This window comes from Odontesthes bonariensis, chromosome 3 (assembly GCF_027942865.1).
Source record: "Odontesthes bonariensis isolate fOdoBon6 chromosome 3, fOdoBon6.hap1, whole genome shotgun sequence".
Taxonomy (NCBI): Eukaryota; Metazoa; Chordata; class Actinopteri; order Atheriniformes; family Atherinopsidae; genus Odontesthes; species Odontesthes bonariensis.
The window spans coordinates 15,265,745-15,286,603 of NC_134508.1; the positions used below are offsets into that span (position 1 = coordinate 15,265,745).

General features: G+C 40.4%; 2 protein-coding genes across 2 annotated transcripts; both read left to right on the plus strand.

Annotated features, from left to right (window-relative positions):
- The first annotated feature begins 1,884 nt into the window (after positions 1-1,884).
- Positions 1,885-15,635, plus strand: pcsk1 (proprotein convertase subtilisin/kexin type 1). The gene is made up of 14 exons (XM_075460469.1): positions 1,885-2,313; positions 3,321-3,425; positions 3,558-3,680; positions 6,199-6,345; positions 7,118-7,194; positions 8,600-8,688; positions 9,455-9,627; positions 10,019-10,231; positions 10,353-10,453; positions 10,573-10,810; positions 11,462-11,615; positions 11,711-11,844; positions 12,077-12,238; positions 13,612-15,635. The coding sequence occupies exons 1-14, from the start codon at positions 2,125-2,127 to the stop codon at positions 14,029-14,031; spliced, it is 2,325 nt and encodes a 774-aa protein (XP_075316584.1). The 5' UTR covers positions 1,885-2,124; the 3' UTR covers positions 14,032-15,635.
- Positions 15,636-17,106: 1,471 nt separating this feature from the next.
- Positions 17,107-19,787, plus strand: LOC142376849 (globoside alpha-1,3-N-acetylgalactosaminyltransferase 1-like). The gene is made up of 3 exons (XM_075460471.1): positions 17,107-17,386; positions 17,845-17,907; positions 18,161-19,787. The coding sequence occupies exons 1-3, from the start codon at positions 17,353-17,355 to the stop codon at positions 19,117-19,119; spliced, it is 1,056 nt and encodes a 351-aa protein (XP_075316586.1). The 5' UTR covers positions 17,107-17,352; the 3' UTR covers positions 19,120-19,787.
- Positions 19,788-20,859: the final 1,072 nt, after the last annotated feature.

Consider the following 20,859-nt stretch of genomic DNA (forward strand, 5'->3'; position numbering starts at 1 on the left):
TAAGTGATCTGTAAAAACAGACAGAAAAAGGTATTAAAGCCCCGACTGACACCTGTTCGTCTGCTTTAGTCTGCACTGTTGGCTACAATATTCAACATCTTCTATGTTTGTATCTTTATGTTTAAAAGATTCTTAAGGCTGTAGAGCTGGGTTGATGACTATCACTAAGTGCAGTAAATGTAATAACTTTCTATTCATAAATCCCAGACATATGATACAATTCTCATTGTTTCGCTGATTCTTATCAAGTGTGAGCCAACAAGAGCTATAGCATAAGGCAAAACAAGAGGATAACAATACTATCTAAATATTAGTTGTTATAAATATACCCCAAATTACCAGAATTATTGAGTGACCAGTTGAGTTTAGACTGCAGTTTAGTCATTCACTTCTGTTATTTTCTGTTATGAGTCACCATACTGCACAAAGACAAATTCAAAACAAATGAAGATTTATAGTACTTGCCCATTCAACACCTAATCTTATTCAGTATACAACATGTTTTTTTACACCATACACATTCATACAATGTACACAACTGTAATCCTACTGGCCCATTTTGGGTCAAGTTATTGTGTAAGTAGTATCATATCTCAGTGTCGTCTATTGGAAATGTTGCTTAAAATACATCAGGGCAGACATGAAATAGAATACTCCCTTCTCCAGGTACCACAACACCACAGCCGTATCAGTTTATTATAACAACTGCCCTGTTTCTCTTGAGTTGACGCTCAGAAGCCCTCTCTGATTTTATTAAATGAAAATGTTTTTTTGTGTGTGTTTGTATGTGTTTTATATGAGTCATGGATCGTTCCTGTCATGAAAAATCTTGACAACAACAGCATAACCACAAGGAACCTTTATATAATCTCAGTGCACTGTAAACCCTCTGAAGAAGGTGTCGCAGAGGAGTATTTGTCACAGAAGCTCTGTCGTGACTGCAAACTCAACAGTTATGATCGTGTTGCCTCTGAAGCAGCTTTATAGAGAGGAAAGATAAAACTAGGAAACATTCATGGGCATGAGATGCATGTATTTGAATACTACCCCATTGTAAGTGTAAGTTTTAATGTATCTTATACTGTGAAAATGCTTAGATGCTGAGTTATTATCTTGGTCCACCTTCATAAATCATAACATTACAGAACTGCATGTCACTAATTACAACCCACATAGGACTTTATGAGAATGCATTTCTCTTGGAAGCCATTAACGAGAGGCCTAATAATATCTTATTTCTGATACCTATTGTAATACTAACAGCTGGAGAGAATCTATTGCTTTATTCTGAAAAAGACGATTGCCTCCACAGCTGCTGGGGCGACCAGCTTTTTCTCTCCTCCTTGTGTGTTCGAGTCAGTTTCATTTCGAGCTCTTGATTCAGTGGTGTGAACAGGAGCTGTCCGGGGTGCTGAAACGTCTCGTCCCCCTCAAGAGGACGAGAGCATTGCCTGAGGACAGAGAGAGAGAGGCTTTACAGACTCCGACAGACTTCCTTCATCCATAATCTGTTGTACGAAACAGACGAAGGAAAAGCACTGATAAGCTTGAGAGACACGTGAACAGTCTAATGTATATGAAATGGAGGAAGTGTTGCACAGATGCTGCAAAGCCCCCTCTTCATAATGATAAGCCTATTGTGGCCTTGGTAAATAGCCTTATGGAATCACAAAAGATTTGTTTGATTGTTGTGTTTTTTTCCTCCTTCTCCTCCTTGTCCTTCTTTAGGGATAAACAGTGGGATATTTTTAGTTGGATCACCCCAACCTCCTCCCGTTTAGACTTTCTCCCTCAAGGACTCAATCTAACCAAAGGTAGACGCCAGACTGACGTCAGAGCACCCGTAATTTGACGTGTGAACACCCCCCATCGCGACCACAAACACACGCGCAGCGCACAGACCAGCCCTACCTATCAACAGTATTTCCTCTCCTTGGCGGACCAATAACGCGCAGTTTCCCTCCATCACAGCCAGCGGTGTCTTCGGGAATAAGCAGAATATAAAGGGGATTCTTTGATATCACCACGCGACTGCTATATCTCGGAGTTTTTGGTTGCTTTTCTTGGGGGTTAACTAAGCTATTTGTAAATATCTTTTTCTTATCTGGTTGAATTTCCTCTGACATGGAAGTGAGATGTCGTCCAGCGGTGATGTGCTGTGTTTTCGCCGTCCTCTGCTCCGTGCTTCCTCGCACGCTGGGGTCTTCCTTCTGGGACAGGCAGTACCTGAACGAGTGGGCTGTGGAGATCCCTGGTGGGCTGTCCGCTGCGGAGTCGATCGCCCGGGAGCTGGACTACGAGCTGGTCCGACAGGTATGGCACCAACGCCCTGGAGCGAAGCACTGCTACAGATAAAAAGCTGAAACTGAGTCCAAAATGTGTGCAAGTGTGACTGATTTCTGAGTTGTGTATTTAATGGGCATAGCTGGAATCTAAACAGCTTCACAATTTTACTATCCAACATCTCATCTAACAGCCATCAAACAGACAAGGCTTACGCAAAAATGTTTCATGAAATTTTAATCAAGCCAATAGCCTACAGGAGGCTACCATGAGCTGTATTGTAACAGCAGAGCAGACCAACCAATAGCGTTAGAATTATTCTGTTTTTGCTTAAAGAGGCCTTCAGAATAAACTACTTAATGCCTTTTCATCTGCAAATACAGTGCCCTAAAAAGATCAAATAGGACAAGCTATGACTCATTGTTTGCCCACTTTAGATAACCCATAACTGGAATTATCCAGTTCTTTACATCCTTGTCTTTCCGGTAATGCAGCTTGACTAATGCAGTCTTCTCCAAAACAAATATATTACCATCATTCTTTATTGTTAGGGTAGATCATGAATTCCTACAACATCTATGGTTCTGAACAACCACAGGTCCTTTTAATCTTCCAGGTAGAGGACACAGTGTGGTAATTTTCAATAGACTTTTTAGTTCATCTGTGGGAGGGCCACTTTGATAGTCGATTCAAGATACTAATGTGGTTAATAAGTGAAAGCACAGGTAAAAGGACACCTGTTATTGCCTGTTACACCTCCAACGGTGCCATCTGGGTAGCTGCAAGGTTATCAAAACTCTCACACGTGTAGGTCCAGTGTGCTTTGTTTGCCTAGTAATAAGATAGAAATATAAATCAGTGAATTCAGTATATCTACTCATAAACCAATATCTATTTACTGTTTTAATACCATGAACTCTAGGTCAAGGAAATAACTGAAATGAAATTGTGTGGCAAGCCACACTCACCAGATTACAGGTGTTGTCTTTTCTCAGAAAGCGTTTTGCTCGTCTGACTTCCTGTCTGTTTCCCTGCAGATTGGGGCCCTGGAAGACCACTTCTTGTTCAGACACCGCAATCACCCTCGCAGAATGAAACGCAGCGCCCACCTAATCACCAGGCAGCTGTCAGAGGATGATCGGGTATGTGGTGCTTTTTATACGTGTATATATGCTCAATTTTCTCAGGATTATCTCGTCCTGATCTGTGCAGGAGTATCTTGTCTCATGTTTAGGAAGACTGCTGGAATCAAATGTTTTCATTTGTCTGTTCAGGTGCTGTGGGCAGAGCAGCAGTATGAAAAGCAGCGCAACAAGCGAGCAGCCCTCAGAGAGTGCAGGGATTGCCCTGTGGACAAGCTGTTTGATGATCCCATGTGGAACCAGCAGTGGTACCTGGTGAGTCTCCAAGAAAGCTTGAACACTGCCTGAGACGGGAAAAGTTTCAACAAATAATCCAGTTTAAAGAAAACATTTGAATACCTGCTTGCAGAATTCAATAAACCACAGATATAGGTTGATAATCACCCCTTTGGTCGAGCGTTGTATACTTTGGTTCTACTTTTGCCTTCTGTGTGTCTCTCCATCCTCCCAAGAGACGTACTTAATGAAGTCCAGTGACAAACAGTAAAGACATGTACTGAGAGGAAAACATGATTTAAAAAAGAGATAAAACAATCAAGTGCCATCAAGCCATTCAGGCCAAAAGAGCCATTTGTTTAATTGGTAACACAGTCCCTGGTGGAGATAAGAGGGGTGGAGAGACTATAATCCAACAGGATGGAGCAGAGTAGAGCACCATGCATTAACTCCCAGTTTACACAGAATATGATATTTCAGCCCAATGAGGCCAAGTAGCAGCACAGAACAATGTCACAGCTGTGCATCCCCTTCCAGACCTATTACTAACACATTCACTTTAGACAGATAACAAGCTGAGAGCAAAATTTTGACAGATTTGAATCTATAATCTTAAAACAAACTCAGGCACATGCATATTATATTACGATCACTTATCATCTAAATGAGCTAAATCTGAGGGAAAAAAAAGGGGTGAGCAACAATCAACAAAGCATTTTTTCTTAAAAAATATTTTGGCGAAAGACAGAGATCACAGCATTCACCACCAGCTGTTTAGCTACAGGAAACAGATGTGATCTCTGCTGTTGCCTATATCAAATTGCAGCCATTGGATTAAAGGGTTTATCAGGTAGGGATGATTTGAGAAACAGTGGGTAGGGTACATATATGTGTGTCGCATCAGTGCTTCTGTGTGCAGGGGAGATATTTGTTTTCTCAGCTTCGACTGTTTTGCACCTGCAGTAATCGAGCATGAGTCACGCTTGTGGGGAACAAATTGAGATGAATCATTTTTGCCGATGAGGGATGATGACACTAATGGAATTGGCCTTAAAGTGCAGCTTACTGTATTTCCACATCAGCCCATGTCTGTGTCACTGACAGAGCCACGTTAGAGCTCATCTGAAGCAGTGTAATTTAGCGTCTTTCTCCATTCAGCGAGGGCAAAATATGTGCAGCCTCCGGTGTCATCTTTTTACATCTGTCACCATGGAAAAATTCATTGTTTGTACCTCTTGCATTAGTAAATGAGGGCACATATGATAACGAGGGAAAAGATAAGACTAGAGAATACAGAGACTGCACTGTGTAGGTAATGAAAAGTGATGCTAAAGATTACAAGGCAGTGACGTCGGCAGGCCTGATGAGCATGGATATTGGAGTAAGGGTGGAGCTGCAGGAAAGGAGCAGGGGGCAGTAATTATGGCAGAGCTGGAGAGCTGGGGCTAAGAGTGTGATCTTCATCTATTACAAGTGGGTGACTGCCTGAATTTGATTAGGGAGTGACTCATACTTGTAGTCTGAAATTCCTCCTGCCTGCACAATTTTGTGTGTGTGTGTGTGAGTTAGTCTGTGTTAAATGTGCATTTAGAGATCTCTCTGAGCTCTTGCATGTGCTTTCATTTGCTCTTTATATATGTAGTCAGAGCTGAGAGGCTTACTGAAGCTGTTTGCTGTATATCATTGAATCCCATGCAAGGCAAGCCATTGAGAGTCCTTCAGCTGCTACTACCATCAACAAGTGAGTTATTTTGTGTTGAAAACAGTAGTTCTGATTTGGCTGGAAGTAAAAGCCTCTCAAGGAAAATTGTGGGATATGTTGTGCATTGCAATTGAGGTTTGTAGTCTATTTGCAGTTAGAACTGGTAACTGGTTGCAGAAAGAGGGGTACGATATGTGAGAAGACTAAGTAAAAACAGGTAATCAAAGTGGAGTCCAATACATCACAGGGATGAGTCACATCTTGGAGTGACGTTCTGCAGTGTCTGTGCATAATGCGGTGAGAGTGTAAGAGCAGTTCTTTTTTTAGTCTTAGCTGTCTCCAGCTCTGAATCATCTTCCCAAGGCAGGCAGCAAGCAAGCATCAAGCTCTGCTTATTCTCCATTGATCCCTGGTGATTCTACAGGCTTGCTGCACCCCACGCTGCGTAATATCAGACAGCCTCAGAGATGGTTTTATGAATACGGTGACAGGGGCATTCAATGTGAGTCGAGCTCAGGTGAAAAAAACTACGCATATCTGGTCGCTTTAAGGCATGTTGGTTAAATTCATCAATAGAGTTATTATACTGATACCAAAAAAGCCTGAATTATTATGACCTTCAACCAGCAATCTGCCTGCAAGTGGCCATACAGTAGGAGTGGACTCAAGGCACAACAAAGGAAAAGCTTACAACCCAGTAATGAATTTCTGTAAAGGTCACTGGCAGACTCAGAGGACTATAAGACCCGACTTTGTTCGGCCCTCTTTGTGATAATACTTCAACAGCCTCTTTAGATAAAGTGGTTATAGATAATTTCAGCTGTGCAATCATATTACTTTCTGCCTGTCTTTCAGCAAGACACACGGACGTCTTCCTCGCTGCCGAAGCTGGACCTGCACGTGATCCCTGTGTGGCAGAAAGGCATCACAGGAAAAGGAGTGGTCATCACCGTTCTCGACGACGGGCTGGAGTGGAACCACACAGACATCTACTCCAACTACGTAAGACACCGTTTCCATGGAGACAGCCTCCGTCGTCTGGTCCTTCCGTTGCCATAGCAACGTTGCTGGCGACACCTTCCAAGGCCTTTAAAGACAGTAATAACTCTGCTATATGATCGTCCTAGTCTCTGAGGGGGCTTCATGGTCTCTAATGACGAGATGAATGAGATCATTTTTTGGTATGAATGACTACACCTTTTGAATTAAGGGATGTTGGATTTGAAAATATTCATCATTCAATGTTTTGAAAGTCGTAAGGGGGATGCGATGCAGATAATTATGGCTGAATGGAAGCTCAATAAGGTTTGATTTTGGCATAGTTTCTCTTCTTTATAGGAACTCCCAGCAGCTCAACACTGCTGCCTCACCAGAGCAAAAGAATGGAAGAGAAAGAGGGAAGAGTAGAATAGTGTGTGTTAGCAACTCCCGCTGCAATTAACTTAACGCTGATTAATTTGAGAATCAATCAACTGACACGCTCATCCTTAATAATCAAGGCATATGATCGGCATGCATTTGCATAATATAATAGCAGTAAAATGACAATCACAGGCATCTGATTTAATTGGATATTAAAGCTTTCATGGTGAAACATAGACTGACAGGATGATAAAATGCCTCTTTTTTTAAAATTTCCAATCTAATAGTAGCAGTATCTTTGGATTGTATCAAATTTCATGTTACAGGGGAACAATGGGAATGTCAAAAAACAAAGCTCAAACATGACGTTATGCCATCTTTTAAAAATACTTTTTCTTTATATTTCCCAAAGGATGCAGCAGCCAGCTACGATTTCAATGACAACGACCCAGACCCTTTCCCCAGATATGACTCCACCAATGAAAACAAGTAAGTATTGTCAGACTTGGACATGAGAGGGGACACAGATGCAGAGAGTTGGCGGAAGGACAGACTTTATTATAATTCCAAAACAAAAATCACTCCCAGGGAGGCAACATAAACGGCTATGAAACTAACTTAGACTTAGAAACTAAACTATGAAAATTACAAACCAAAATCACTCGCAATGAGGCTAAAGAACTGTGACTCGCAAAACGTGAGATAAGCAGGATAGACAAGGTCTATGGCTGCAAAGACGACACACTGGCACAAGACAAAGGGAGACGCAGACTAAATGAACACAGGGGGAAAGGGAACGGGTGGAAACAATTAGGAATCAGGGAAGACAATCAGACAAATGAGGAAAGGCAAGTGACCTGAAACGAGAGGACAGTTACCTATCAAAATAAAACAGTGAATGACGAGACAAAAACACCAAAATAAAACAAGACCTCACCGTGGTGTGACAAGTATTTAATTCTATTTAAATTAAACTATCCTGGAGCGCCCAGGGGCTGAGATACGACAGTTCTCGGCTTTGGCTTCCAGTCCCACACCACACTGTTTTGCTTTACAGTCACTTTAGATTTTTTCAGGCCTTTGATGACATCTTTGTGCCCTCTCCAACATGACAGCAATTCATGTGTATGGCTTTACATGAACAGGGTTCACATGGGGTTTTGTTTTTTGTGACAGAGGTATTACATCCTACAATAGTAGGAAAAAAATTGCCAAATTGTTTCGTGTTACTTTGAAAAGCTTTTAGCAAGCATAATCCCTTTTTGCACTTTCTACATTCAGAAAGCTTTTTCAAGCTTGTTTCGCCTTGTTTTTTCAACCCTTTGTAACAAAAACTTCTGATAGTCTCCGATGCACAAGCCAATTTGAACTCGATGAGACCCCAGTCCACCAATATGAACTACAATATATTTTTTTAAATATATAAAAAAAAACTTTTTGGGCGATTTGTTCCGTGCTTTTTCAAAAAGCACCCTGTAGATTTTAAGCTTGCAATCTGCAAGCTGCCACACAAATACACACATAATTCCCTGCCACTTACTCTGTGCTCCACTGTTGTCAGAATACTCCTACTGGAGTTCAAAGTCTCCAAAATGAATCATTTCAGGGCCAATCAATAGGTGGAGCTCCGCTTTCTGGTTATATAAATTCTCCTGTCCTCTCTATCATTGTTTTCTCTCCTAAACAATACATTTGACGTAATTATGTAACTAAACAGATGATAAGCTCTTGTAATGAGGATTGCTTTTTTTTTTTTTAATTATGAAACAGGGGAAATCATGACATGAATAATTCCTGCCAAAAGAACATCATGTCTGAATATATTTTCTACAAATTACACTTTTTTTTCTGAGAGCAGGTGAACTAATCAATTGAGCATATTATTTATTTTCAGGCATGGCACTAGGTGTGCGGGGGAGATTGCTATGCAGGCAGACAACAATAAATGCGGAGTTGGGGTGGCGTACAACTCAAAGGTCGGAGGTAAGACCTTCGTTTGTGTTCTGTCTTAAATATGAATGTACCTGATTTTACCACACGATATGATATCTCTAAATGTCGTGATCCTTTTTTTTCTGGTTATGGACTCACTCAGTTTACTTTGTCTTTTGTCTTTTGGAGATTCTGTTTTGTCCCTTCTGACTAACTTTTTTATCACATCAACCAGAAATCCTCTGCATTTGTTTGGCTTGTCTCCAGTAATCTCATCACCTCAGCTTGCCACATACTCTGTTCTGTTTCTTTGTTGTGAACTCCATCTTATTGCATTGCCTTTTGTCTTGTAATTACGATTGAATTGAGACTTTTATACAGCTGATAGACTGTATATTTTATAAAAGAATATAAAATAAGAGCAATCATCACATGCAATGCCATGAACACAGCTTTTACAGTCTATCCACAGGCACTGGTTTTGATTTATTTTGTGCATGTGGGCAAAGCTTTCTTGATGGAGCCCTGAATAATCAAATTGTTTGCATAATGTAACCCCCTTTAAAATAGTTGAGCTCCAATACACTGTGAAACGCTTTCTATTTAAGGGGCTGCAATGTATGAATTGTTTCAAACAGTGGGAGCTGGTCCCCTCGAGTCCCAGAAGCACCTTCTTCTCCAAATTTTACTGCCATGAAAAAAATGTCTCTACTATTTTACTGTTGCTCATTCCTTTCACACTATGGTATGTCCTTGAGTTTACCAGTTTATAAAAAGAAACCCTGTGCGGTGTTCCAATTTTTCTGTCCCTCTCTAGGGATTCGTATGCTGGATGGGATTGTGACTGATGCCATCGAGGCGAGCTCAATTGGATTCAATCAGAACCATGTGGACATCTACAGTGCCAGCTGGGGACCCAACGACGATGGCAAGACAGTGGAGGGCCCTGGTCGTCTGGCCCAGAAGGCTTTTGAATACGGTATTCAGAAGGTACATTAGAAGACAGAAAGGTTTTGCTTAAATTCAGTTGGTGTGATCTCCTAAAGGGAGCAATTATCTGCTGGAGTGATGAGAATAAGATAGCGCAGGATCAATACGGACAATGCAGTTAGCTGCTAAGAATGAAGCTTCTAATGACAGACTGTCATCAGCAATAGTTGTCTGCAACGAGTAGGTCTGTCAAATTATGCCTGTGTTACAACATAACAGTATTTTGATGTTTGTTTTTTATCAGCAAAATTGTTTCAACTCAAAATACCTCAAAATAATTAGTTTAATCCTAACCATTAATGCTTTTTAATTTTAATAAGATATATTTACAACAAGGCAATAAGTGATACAACACAGGCAACATCTACTTATCTTTTATTGCCTTCTGTAGGGCCGCGGTGGGAAAGGCTCTATCTTTGTGTGGGCATCAGGTAATGGAGGCCGACAGGGTGATAACTGTGACTGCGATGGCTACACAGACAGCATCTACACTATCTCAATCAGCAGTGCCTCCCAGCAGGGCCTGTCCCCATGGTACGCTGAGAAGTGCTCCTCCACTCTGGCTACAGCGTACAGCAGTGGCGACTACACTGATCAGAGGATTGTAAGCAGCTGCACTTGTTTTACGTTGTGTTGTGTCATGTTTTATTACATCATGTAGAGACAGTTCATGTCATACAAAGTTATTTTGTTTCATGTATTTATCTTTGCTGGCTCGCTTTCAGACAAGTGCGGATCTGCACAACGAGTGCACTCAGACTCATACTGGAACTTCGGCTTCTGCCCCACTGGCTGCAGGAATATTTGCCCTTGCACTGGAGCAAAAGTATGAAATTCTGCAAATCTAACACCACACTCACATTTGTTGTGTTGTTCGTTATAGCAAATGTCATACAACTTTGAGCATTTCATTAAATTCTCACTGCGCTGTCTTTGTTACCTTAGTCCTGATCTCACCTGGAGAGACCTGCAGCACATTGTGGTCTGGACTTCAGAGTATGATCCTTTGGCCAATAACCCAGGCTGGAAGAGAAACGGAGCAGGGCTGATGGTCAACAGCCGTTTTGGCTTTGGACTTCTAAATGCTAAAGCCCTGGTGGACCTTGCTGAACCGGCCACCTGGAAACATGTGCCGGAAAAGAAGCAGTGTATTGTCAGGGATGACTCCTTTCAGCCAAGGCACGTGAAGATTTGCTGCTTTTTAGTCTTCCGTTGGAATATACCCTGTGTGCTCTGCTTTAGTCCTGTAGACTGATGAGTGTTAACCAGTTTTGTTTCCTTTTGTCCTGACATCTTTCTCACTGTTAAACAGAGGGATTAAAACCAGAACCCAAAAACTGAGGAGGCATTAGTTTAAGTGTTCATTCTGCAGTTTACTTTGGATTATGAGACTCAATAGCACCGACACCCAGTTTCCACATTATCTTGCCACACCCCTGTTTAATCCCAAGCATTTGGCTCTACATTTCCGTCAGTGCTTAGTGGTCTTCAATCCTATCCAGCTTTATACCCGCATGAACACGAAAATCCTTTCATTCATGTCTGGAAGAGATGTGGATTAGCTGCTTTTACAAATGAATGACCAGATTCTTTGAAATCTGCATATGCATATTATGTCTGCTTGTGATTGTCATGCGGAAAAAAACTACACAGCGGCATATCATTTGTACAAGTAGGGCAGTATTGAGTTTCTACTGCCTAGGTTCTTTTTACATAATCCTGCAAATCGCAATAATGAGAAAACACTGAATGAAAGCCCATATGACAGACTACTGTTGTCTTGAGAGGCTGTTTGTGTAATATTCCCTGCTATTTTCATTCATCCCACAGGGAGCTAAAAGCAGCTGGGGAGATCACTATAGAGATTCCAACAAAAGCTTGCGCGGGGCAGGAAAATGCTGTCCACTCATTGGAGCATGTGCAAGTAGAGGCCAGCATCGAATACACCAGGAGAGGGGACCTGCACATCACACTCACCTCCCCAGCTGGTTAGTGATATGCACTCAAGTGCACATAAGCACACGGACATGTGAGCAAAATAACAAAGTTGTTAAGTGATTTATCCCTTTGGGTGTTTCCTCAGGCACCACTACTGTGCTTCTGGCAGAGCGAGAAAGGGACACATCATCTAACGGCTTCCGAAACTGGGACTTCATGTCTGTCCACACGTGGGGAGAAGATCCTGCTGGTACTTGGATCCTAAAGATTACAGATACTGTGAGTTTTGTTCATATTCCTACATATTGGCCAAACAAACATTTTATGGTTAAGTGTAAAATCTTTTTTTCTGTTCAAAACAAAGGTACACTTAAAGTAATTAGTTAAATATGCCAAAATAGATCTTATATGAAGCTTCTTACAAATGAATTGCATTTTTGCTGTATCAAAAATAATACCTGATTTGTTGAGCGTAAGATTACACCTTTTATTTCTTATTTCCGTTTCACAGTCAGGCCGTATGGAGAACAAGGGAAGGATCTTGAACTGGAAGTTGATTCTCCATGGTACATCAGAGAAACCAGAGCACATGAAGAAACCTCGAGTGTACATTCCTTACAACGCTGTGCAGAACGACCGGCGAGGTGTAGAACACATGGATGACATGATGGAGGTGAGCACAAAACCAGTCAGGCAAGGGACAAATGAGAGTTAACTACTAAATTCAAGATCTCCTTATTATTAAGCTGGTTTTGTGTTGAAATCCTGCAGTGTGAGCGCAGAGTACAACATGGCGTTAAACAAATTGGCATGTTGCGTCAACTTCGCATTGTTTACAGAGTCTTTATATGTCTTATTGAGATGCTGCAGATGGAATAAATGATGATATCAAGACATGACAATGTCCCTATGTAGGTCTTAACAAGTTATCCATTCACTGTTTCTCAAGTGACTACAGTTGTGCACGGCACTTTAAGGCTGTGAAACAAATGCTTATATGCTAAAGTAAGGATGAAAAATATGAGATACAACAGTATTTCAGTCTGGACTAAAGGTGACTGGCTGAATGAATTGCCAGAAACATGACAATGCAATAATTTAAAAAAAAAGTCAAAAGCCTAACAACAAAATTTATTATGTTTTTTGTAGAATATAAGAGTGCAGTGTCAGTAGTTGTGCTATTAATTTAAATAAAAGTAAGACTGCTTCCACATTTTCTTACTATCAAGATTTCTCGCTATCACACATATCTGCTCACTAAATCCAAGCTACATTCAATTGCTAGTTAGCGTAAATTAGCATACAAACTGAAGACATGGACGGCAGGTAGCTTATTAGCCCTGTCTGCTGATGCCGTTTTCCTAGAGGCAATGCAAAAATATTTACATTTAAAAATTTCATATTATTTGTAATATCTAACAGTGCATTTTAAGCACTTGGGCTATGAGTAAAAATGTGCCCCTCATTTTATTGCCAGCAATTAAACAATTGCTATCACTCTTAATTGTTCGCTAGATATAAGCCAGTTAGCTTGTCTACAGCTGTTGTAGCTTTCCTCCTAATGGGATCCAAAAAACAGGAGAAATAAATGCAAACCCAATCCCCTGGAGTCTTCAGCCGCATTTTAAGTGAACATATATAGAAATTATACCATTTTTCCCATCAAACCTTCATTGGGAGGACAGATAAATTCATTGTTACTCTATTTCTGTGATAGTGTTACATAAGAAGATGTTGTTATCCACATTAGCTACTTTCACCATAATATTACATAACAGCTAAGAGCATGCTGGCAGTCCTGTGTTAGTTAAAAATCCAAGCCGACATTGCTTTCCTTTTTTTTGTTTGTTGTGTGTTTTGTTTAGGTTTTTTACCACATGCATATCATGAAACTGTAGAAACTGTAAATACAAAATAGTGCCTCATTCTCTTGGAACCAGATAAAACACAACACAAATCATATGTCCTTTCAGAGGATTACTTTTGCCTCACATCATGTGTCATGACCCAATGCCATGTCTCCTCTTTCTTGTTCTGGTCATACAGGAGCCCACTCAGGCCCGCCCACCTCAGAAGACTGAGGCTGCACAAGCTTCTCCTTCATATCCAGAGAGGGAGCCCAGAAAGCCTTCAAACTCCTCTTACTCCCCCTCTCTGGCGCTATTGCGTCTCCTGCAAACGGCCTTCAACCGTCAGGTCACAGCCTTGCAGCCGCCCCAGACTGCAGCAAGGCCATCATCTGCTTGGAGGAAGCAGCACCTGGGCCAAAGCCTCTCCCTTCCTGCTACAAGACTCCCGCCGCAAAAGCTGTACCAGGCTCTGGACTTGATCAACAAGTACCGGGGCACAGAGGACAGCATCTACAGTGACTACAGTGATGGCTTCTACAGCAACAAGCCATACAGGCACAGAGACGACCGGCTGCTGCAGGCCCTGTTTCAAATGCTCGATGATGATCGGAAGTGAGAGCCAGGAGGTGTTGGTTTGGGAGCAGAGGAACAAGGGGAAGAGGCAAAATAAAGCAAACGATTGCTACTGGGTCTGGAAGAAAGGAGAAGATAAGAAATACCCCAAATGCTGCATTTCTAATCTATTTGCCAATCACCATTTGTTAATTGATTCTTTCATTCCTTCATTTAGCCATACAAAATTTACTAATGTGATTCAGAATTTCAACTTATTTAGAGCCTCTCTGCTTTAAAATGTATCTTCATGTGTTGAATATAAAAGCATTTAACTAGAAAAATAAGGGAGGAGGAGGTCATGGGGGCCTTGTCTCTCTTCTCTCTACTGCTTGCTCAAGCATGCCACCTTTAGAATATCAGTTTTGTAATAGTACCTATATCTATATATCATTCAGACAATGATTGTAATACGGTTTAAACACTAATTTAGAGTCCCCATTTCTTCATAGTTATACTTAGTGTCTCTTACAGTATAACAGGGTGCTTTCTTTCACACCACTGGGGATGAATTGATTTAAATAAATAAATAAATGAAGTAATTGAATTAAAAATACATATTTGAAATATATTTCAATTGATAAAATATTCTCAGGGTGTTAGCAAAGCTCAAGAGAGTAACAGAATGATCTCTGTCCTCTTTCAAGTACCAAGAGAACTATATTTACTGTGAAAGATTACTTATATAAGTATGCAGATGAAATGATGCACTTGTACTAAGATGCTTTTAATGAGATTAAACTTTTAAATTAAAACTTGACATTCAAAATGAAAAAAAAAAGAAAAGCAAATGAGCACCCAAATAAGAGATTCATTTTCTCGTGCAATTTGTTTAATTTTTTTAAGAGTACAATGCTGCATTAAAGGAAATATTTTTCTAAGGAACCAATATAACCCATGAAATAATATCTATGATATCAAACCCTTTTAGCAGTTTATTTTACTGTGGCACAGTTCACACAGCAACTACAAAGTCGGTGTAGTTCTAACTACATACAAACACTGCCAAAATCTTGTTTTCAAAAACAGCTTCTATGTATTCACTGACTGTACAAATGGCTAATCCTCTCTAATAAGCCAGCTCATTATGTGAATCCTCCTGAAAATTTGATGGTTGTACACATTTATTGTCAGTAGCTGTATCACATGCAGAGGCTGTCCTCCATCTCTGCAGAATAGAGACTCAGCACTGCCACATTCAAGCACATTCATGTTGAACGCCTTAATTTATGCTGTAATAAATGTGCATACTCATCTCCATGTGGTGTAGATCAGTTTTACGGATCCTATTGTAAGTGTTTATGACATGAATAACTATGAGGCCTCAATGCAGAGTCTTTATTCTCCAGCTTGAAACGTCCTGCCCCACTTCTCTGCCAAACAAAGTGACAGGAAAAAGATGAAGTCTGAGAAAAACCTTTCCATGCTCCCTGTAATTTATTCATTCTTTAGAGTAGCCTATGCTGTTTTCCTTCTGGTTTTTCTTTTGTTTTGACCTATTCTTCAGTCCCAAGTTGTTTACACAAACCAATCTCATGTTGCAATTTCTGTATGGATGTATAAAAAATATATATATAAGATTTATCGAAATAAACTGCAAAGTGACAACATGAGTCTGCTGGGTCTTTGGCAGTATACATACAGTAATTGTTGGAAATTCTGGCTACAGTAGCATCTCGTGGTAAACAAAAGGAAGTGAATGTTGTCCTCTATGAGCTGCTGTACAAAGATATTAAACTGAAAGGAAGTTAAGAATAGACTTTAGATTTTGTAAGAAGCTTAAAGCGAATGCTGCCTTAGAAGAAGCAACTGGTATTGACAGTCTTTTGAGTATCTCTAGACATAATCCATATGTTAACAGTAATGCTCAGTAAAATAGCAACATTTTTTTTTATCTGTGAGTTGGTCCAACACTTCTAATGCTATCATCAGGTCACAATAAGGATTTGCCCAATAATTGAATTAACAATCCAATAACTACAAACCACCTACCTCTGTTTAGTGTCAAGGGCAAATTAGCAGATTTAAGCACGTTAATAGAGGCTTAATGGTGAAGAACCCTACACATACTAACAATAAGCATGTTAGCATTATGATTCAAGGATTCATGTGAAAGCACTCGTTCGCAGACTATGAGTTTCACTATATTTCTTTTCTAGATTGCCTGTGCAGATAAGCCACAGAAAAGATCCTTTGGGATATTTGGATATTTGGAGAGCATTGTGCTAGTAAGTCTTTGAATATTGCTCCACGCATCAAAATTCAGTATTCAGCAAGAGATGTATCAAAATGAGTCGTTAAATGTTGTGTTTTCAGTTGCAATAATAGAGCTGCTTTTGAATATACAGCATTTGAATTGTGCATTGAAGTTTATCCACTAATGTCTTACAAAAGACAAAAATAGGGGGTTGGTAGAAGTTGGACACCAATTTACCTTACCTCACTTACGTTACATAGATTTATCTTGAGGTTCACATTGTAATTACAGTTTGCTGAGGAAAAACTGGTCTGAAATAAGAAGAAATTTCAGACTTCCAGTGTCTGATCTCAACAAATGTTTTTGAGTGTTTTGAAAGATTGATTACCCCACACACTAACACATATTCATGTGTTTATGTGTTGATTCGTGTGTTTAAGTGGGTGTGACCGGGGATGCTTTGAAAGGGTATCAGTAACTCAGAGGTAGCTCACTGACTACAATACAGATCTGAGACTTTACAGATTTTTTTGTAAGACCTATTAGTCACAAACTCCTCAAGAGGACTACAGTATACTGACTGTTTTTTGGGGTTGTCCATTCAATTGAATACCGCCACCTTTTGGTCAGAATGGGTTCAACACAGGAACTGGTATATAAAAGTGTGCATGTCTTTTAACTTCCTTTTTATATAAAGTTCAAGCCCCTAACATAGGTACAATGACTTGTTCATGTTAATTCTCTCTTGCTTTCAGTGTCCGTATAGCTTCAGTGAGTGTCTTTCCCTGGTTGTGTTTTATACTTCACTCCCCAGCTCCTCCCCAGACATCTGGTTTATTTGGTTTTGCTCCAAAAGTGAGCACTGCAAAAGCACTAGAAGGAATTTGAAAGAGGGGAGTGGGAAACCAGATATGTGAAGAAAAGGGAGTGGAAAATAATACAAAAACAATGATTAGCGAGAGAAAGAAGAGGCAAGTAAGGGAAATCAATGGCCGAAAAGAGCAACTTTAAAAAGAGATTTCCAGGAAGAGACTGTGTGAACTACAAAGAAACGCTTGCACATAAGAAAAGGCGAAAATAGTGTGTTCAGAAAGAGTGTTTCGTTTGTATCCACCAGTCAGTCAAAGTATGGCACGGTTCCCGTTCTGCAAGATATCTACAGGTTAGTACGATCTTCTTGACCTCTGCTCCACCTCTTGTGCTTTTGACATGTCTTTTTGCATTACTTCTTGTTGATTAGTGACTGCTGTACGTGTACGTGCTGTCTAAAAGAATGAGTCGCTTTTAAGCATCAAATGCCCAGCTGTAGGTGGCATAGTTTCATTTATCAGAGTGTCACTAGTTCCTTATATTCTCTTTTACCACCCTCAAAGTCATAAAAAGCTTTTACAAAGTGTGACAGAAATGACAATACATTCACGGTTAAATATTATCTAAAAAAATAAGCTCAAAGATTGGAGTATTTGTGCAATCTCAGATAACCAAACTTTATATTTTTATGAGATCGGGTCTTTTATTCATCATGTTCAAAGAGGACATTTGAAGTTAAAATAAAAGCACGGCTACTTGAAATAGTTTCATGAACTGATCTGTTCATCTGTTTGTTTGTCCTTCAAACAGGTCCTATCAGAACGACCAGAATACAACTATTTTTGTGCTGCTTTCTCCTGTCTCTTATCATATGTAAGTACTAGAGACGAACATGTTCTGTTCTTGCAATTACTATCAGGACACTGCATGCTCATGGAAAAAAAAAAGAACTTTTTGATCTATTTTTAAAATGACAACAGCTGAGCTGTGTTGTAAACAAATAAATTCTGATCAGTTGGATTGAGGTATGTCACTTTCCTCAATACAGAAGGCTGCTTAGCAAAAGGACTTACTGTTTGAAATAGTTTTGGTCTTGAAAGATAAAACTACTTTTTTGTCTCATTAGATTTTCTTCATGGGCGTAAGGTTACTCTCAGTCTGGATTCATCTCATTCCATCTATCATGCCATGGGAAGAGAAAGGGGAAAAACACTGACTGACCTGACAGGGGTCAAAGCAGCGAGATCACAAACTCCTGTGGAGACTCCATGGGGCGCTCCTATAGTGTGGGGCGACAACCGCAATTCAGTGTGGCGTAGGGCCAAATTTGCAGAACAGGGAATCCGTATAGGTTTGTTTGTCCTTGTGGTGGGAACTTATGCCCAATTTGTCCGACGTTTCCTTTACTCAGCTGAAACCCACTTTCTCCCTGGTCAGATGGTCACATACTACATTCTCACAGACAATCCCCGTACACTGGATCCCCCTGTCGAGCTGGGGCCTGAACGGCAGATGAAGGTTTTTCCAGTCACAGAGCTGCCTGAGTGGGACAGGTTGGCTTATCGTCGGATGGTCCTACTTGCTGATGCCATCAGAGATCCGATTGGCAGTGAGGTTGAATACATCTTCTGTGCTGATGTTGACCAGGAGTTTGTGGGCCTGGTGGGAGAGGAAATCCTTGGAGACCTGGTTGCCACATTGCACCCAGAACTCTATGGGATGCCGCGAAATGCTTTCCCTTATGAAGTTGAGGAAATATCATCAGCTTCTGTGGAGGAGGATGAAGGAGACTACTATTACACATCAGAGTTGTATGGTGGGCTGGTATCTGAGATGTACAGTCTGGCTCGTGCCTGTTCTTTTCTTATTCTACAAGACCAAGCAAATAAGGTTACAGCCAGAGGCCTAGAGGAAAGCTACCTGAACCGCTACCTGATCGACCACAGGCCAACCTGTGTGCTGTCTCCGGAATACAGCTGGTGGAATTCACACCTGGCTGCTCCTGTGCCTGCACACAGGTTAGTCTCCAAAGGAAGGCAATGTGCTGCTTATGATTTGCAGAAGCGGGAGCAACAAAAATGTTGAAATGACATGACAGAAGGTTTTCTGCTGGCTAAACCCACTGAAGTTAGATATAAAGCTCACTCCTGTGTGAAAGAAAAATGTTTTAAAACATTGCCAATTTGTGTTATGACAAGACACTAGATGCAGAGATTTAATGAGAAAGCACATAATGTAGTCATCTTCATGAAATTTAGAATGCTCATTTGATGTTCTGTTTTCGTGGCCGACAAATGGAGCCTGCAATCACACAGAAACAAACTGCACAATCTGCACTGAATTAAAGCTCCATTTGTGTCAACAGCACCTTTGTATGCTTGCTATCTCTTCTCGGCAGAAAAAAAAAAAATTGACCTGTCTCTTTAAACGAAACACTGTCCTCTCTATTAATGTCAGCCTCAGAGATGCTGCTCCAGTAGCTTTGTGGTCAGCAGCGATAAGAGTCAACAGTGTAAGTGCAGACTTTCCCCACAGTGGCCAATCATTAACTGGAAGAGCTGCTGTTTCAAGGTCTTTAAAGACCAGCTGGGTGGAAATGAATCCAACGGGATGCTGTTTCTTTAGGTTACACGTGTTTAAAAAGTTTGAGGATCAGGAAGAAAAGAAGTATTTTGAAAATGGTTTGTGTCCTGGAAATTCTATGAAAATATTCTGTTTGTCTCTTATATAAGTTGGAATAAAAAGCAAACCCAAATGACCTGATTCTGACTGTTGTGTTGTCTGCTTCCTTCTCTTACACAAACACGTACATGCTCTCACATTCACACATTGCTTTCTCCTCCTTGAGTGCTGTATTTTTATGGGAGGGTTAAACAGGAGCAGATGTTGTATTCTCACTGCCAGCAGAATCTGTCCTCGGGGCCAGATCGCCACGTGGAGTGAAGTTGGAGGTGAACTTCAAATTATCCCATGAAACTTTTTTGCTTCTAGAGTCATGATCAGCATAAGCTTTATTCAAATTTGAACAGAACTGCTCAATGGGCTGTAAGTTTCTGTCTCACAACACCCTGCTTTCACAAATCAGCATAACCATGAACCACAGTATGATAGTCATATGCAGATGTTTCTTAAGATCTAGGAGTAGTTTCACTAGTTAAGCTCTAAATAGATCTAACTAGACACATTTCAGAAGGAACTAAATGTGTCTGTTGCACAAATCTGTCTTCTTTTTGTTCTTTCTTGAAATATATTTTTGAAACCTGCCTCTGCAGTTGTTTGTTACGAATGCCTGTGTCACGCAGTATATAACACATGAGAGCACCACACAGCAAAGTCCCTTAAACTTCAAATAAATCCAAATTATATCACCCCAAACTTTCAGTGTTGCATTACATGTAAGTTATTACAAGTTATGGCGCCATTACAGTTATGGCGCAGTGAAAAGGGACAAAATTATAAAAATAAAAGAACCGGGAAGCCAGCTGAGGCCATTACCTGTCTAAAGCCACCACTGGTAACTGATAGGCCATGCGTGGGCAATGAGAAGGCAACCACTCATTAAACCACGGCAGTTACTGAGGTCTCTAACACTCTGCATCTGCTACTGCCTAAACAAGGTTGAGGCTGGCAACTGAGATGCCATATAGGGTTACCAATGTCATGCTGAAAGTTTCCCCTACTTTACAAAAACAGGCTATGAAAATAAAGTTCTGGTGTGCAACAAGCAAAGTTTTCCTTTGACAAAAATGTGAGAAAATATTCACAAATATCTTTTACTTTGTGTAGAATTGTGTTTTTTTAAAGTCAATATTATGCATTTGATTA

Coding starts and splice junctions, on each gene's coding strand:
- LOC142376849 (XM_075460471.1), top strand. CDS start 17,353: ATGGCACGGTTCCCGTTCTGCAAGATATCTACAG. Junction 17,387..17,844: donor GTTCTGCAAGATATCTACAG/GTTAGTACGATC, acceptor TCCTTCAAACAG/GTCCTATCAGAACGACCAGA. Junction 17,908..18,160: donor TCTCCTGTCTCTTATCATAT/GTAAGTACTAGA, acceptor TTGTCTCATTAG/ATTTTCTTCATGGGCGTAAG.
- pcsk1 (XM_075460469.1), top strand. CDS start 2,125: ATGGAAGTGAGATGTCGTCCAGCGGTGATGTGCTGTGTTTTCGCCGTC. Junction 8,689..9,454: donor GTACAACTCAAAGGTCGGAG/GTAAGACCTTCG, acceptor GTCCCTCTCTAG/GGATTCGTATGCTGGATGGG. Junction 10,232..10,352: donor ACTACACTGATCAGAGGATT/GTAAGCAGCTGC, acceptor GCTCGCTTTCAG/ACAAGTGCGGATCTGCACAA.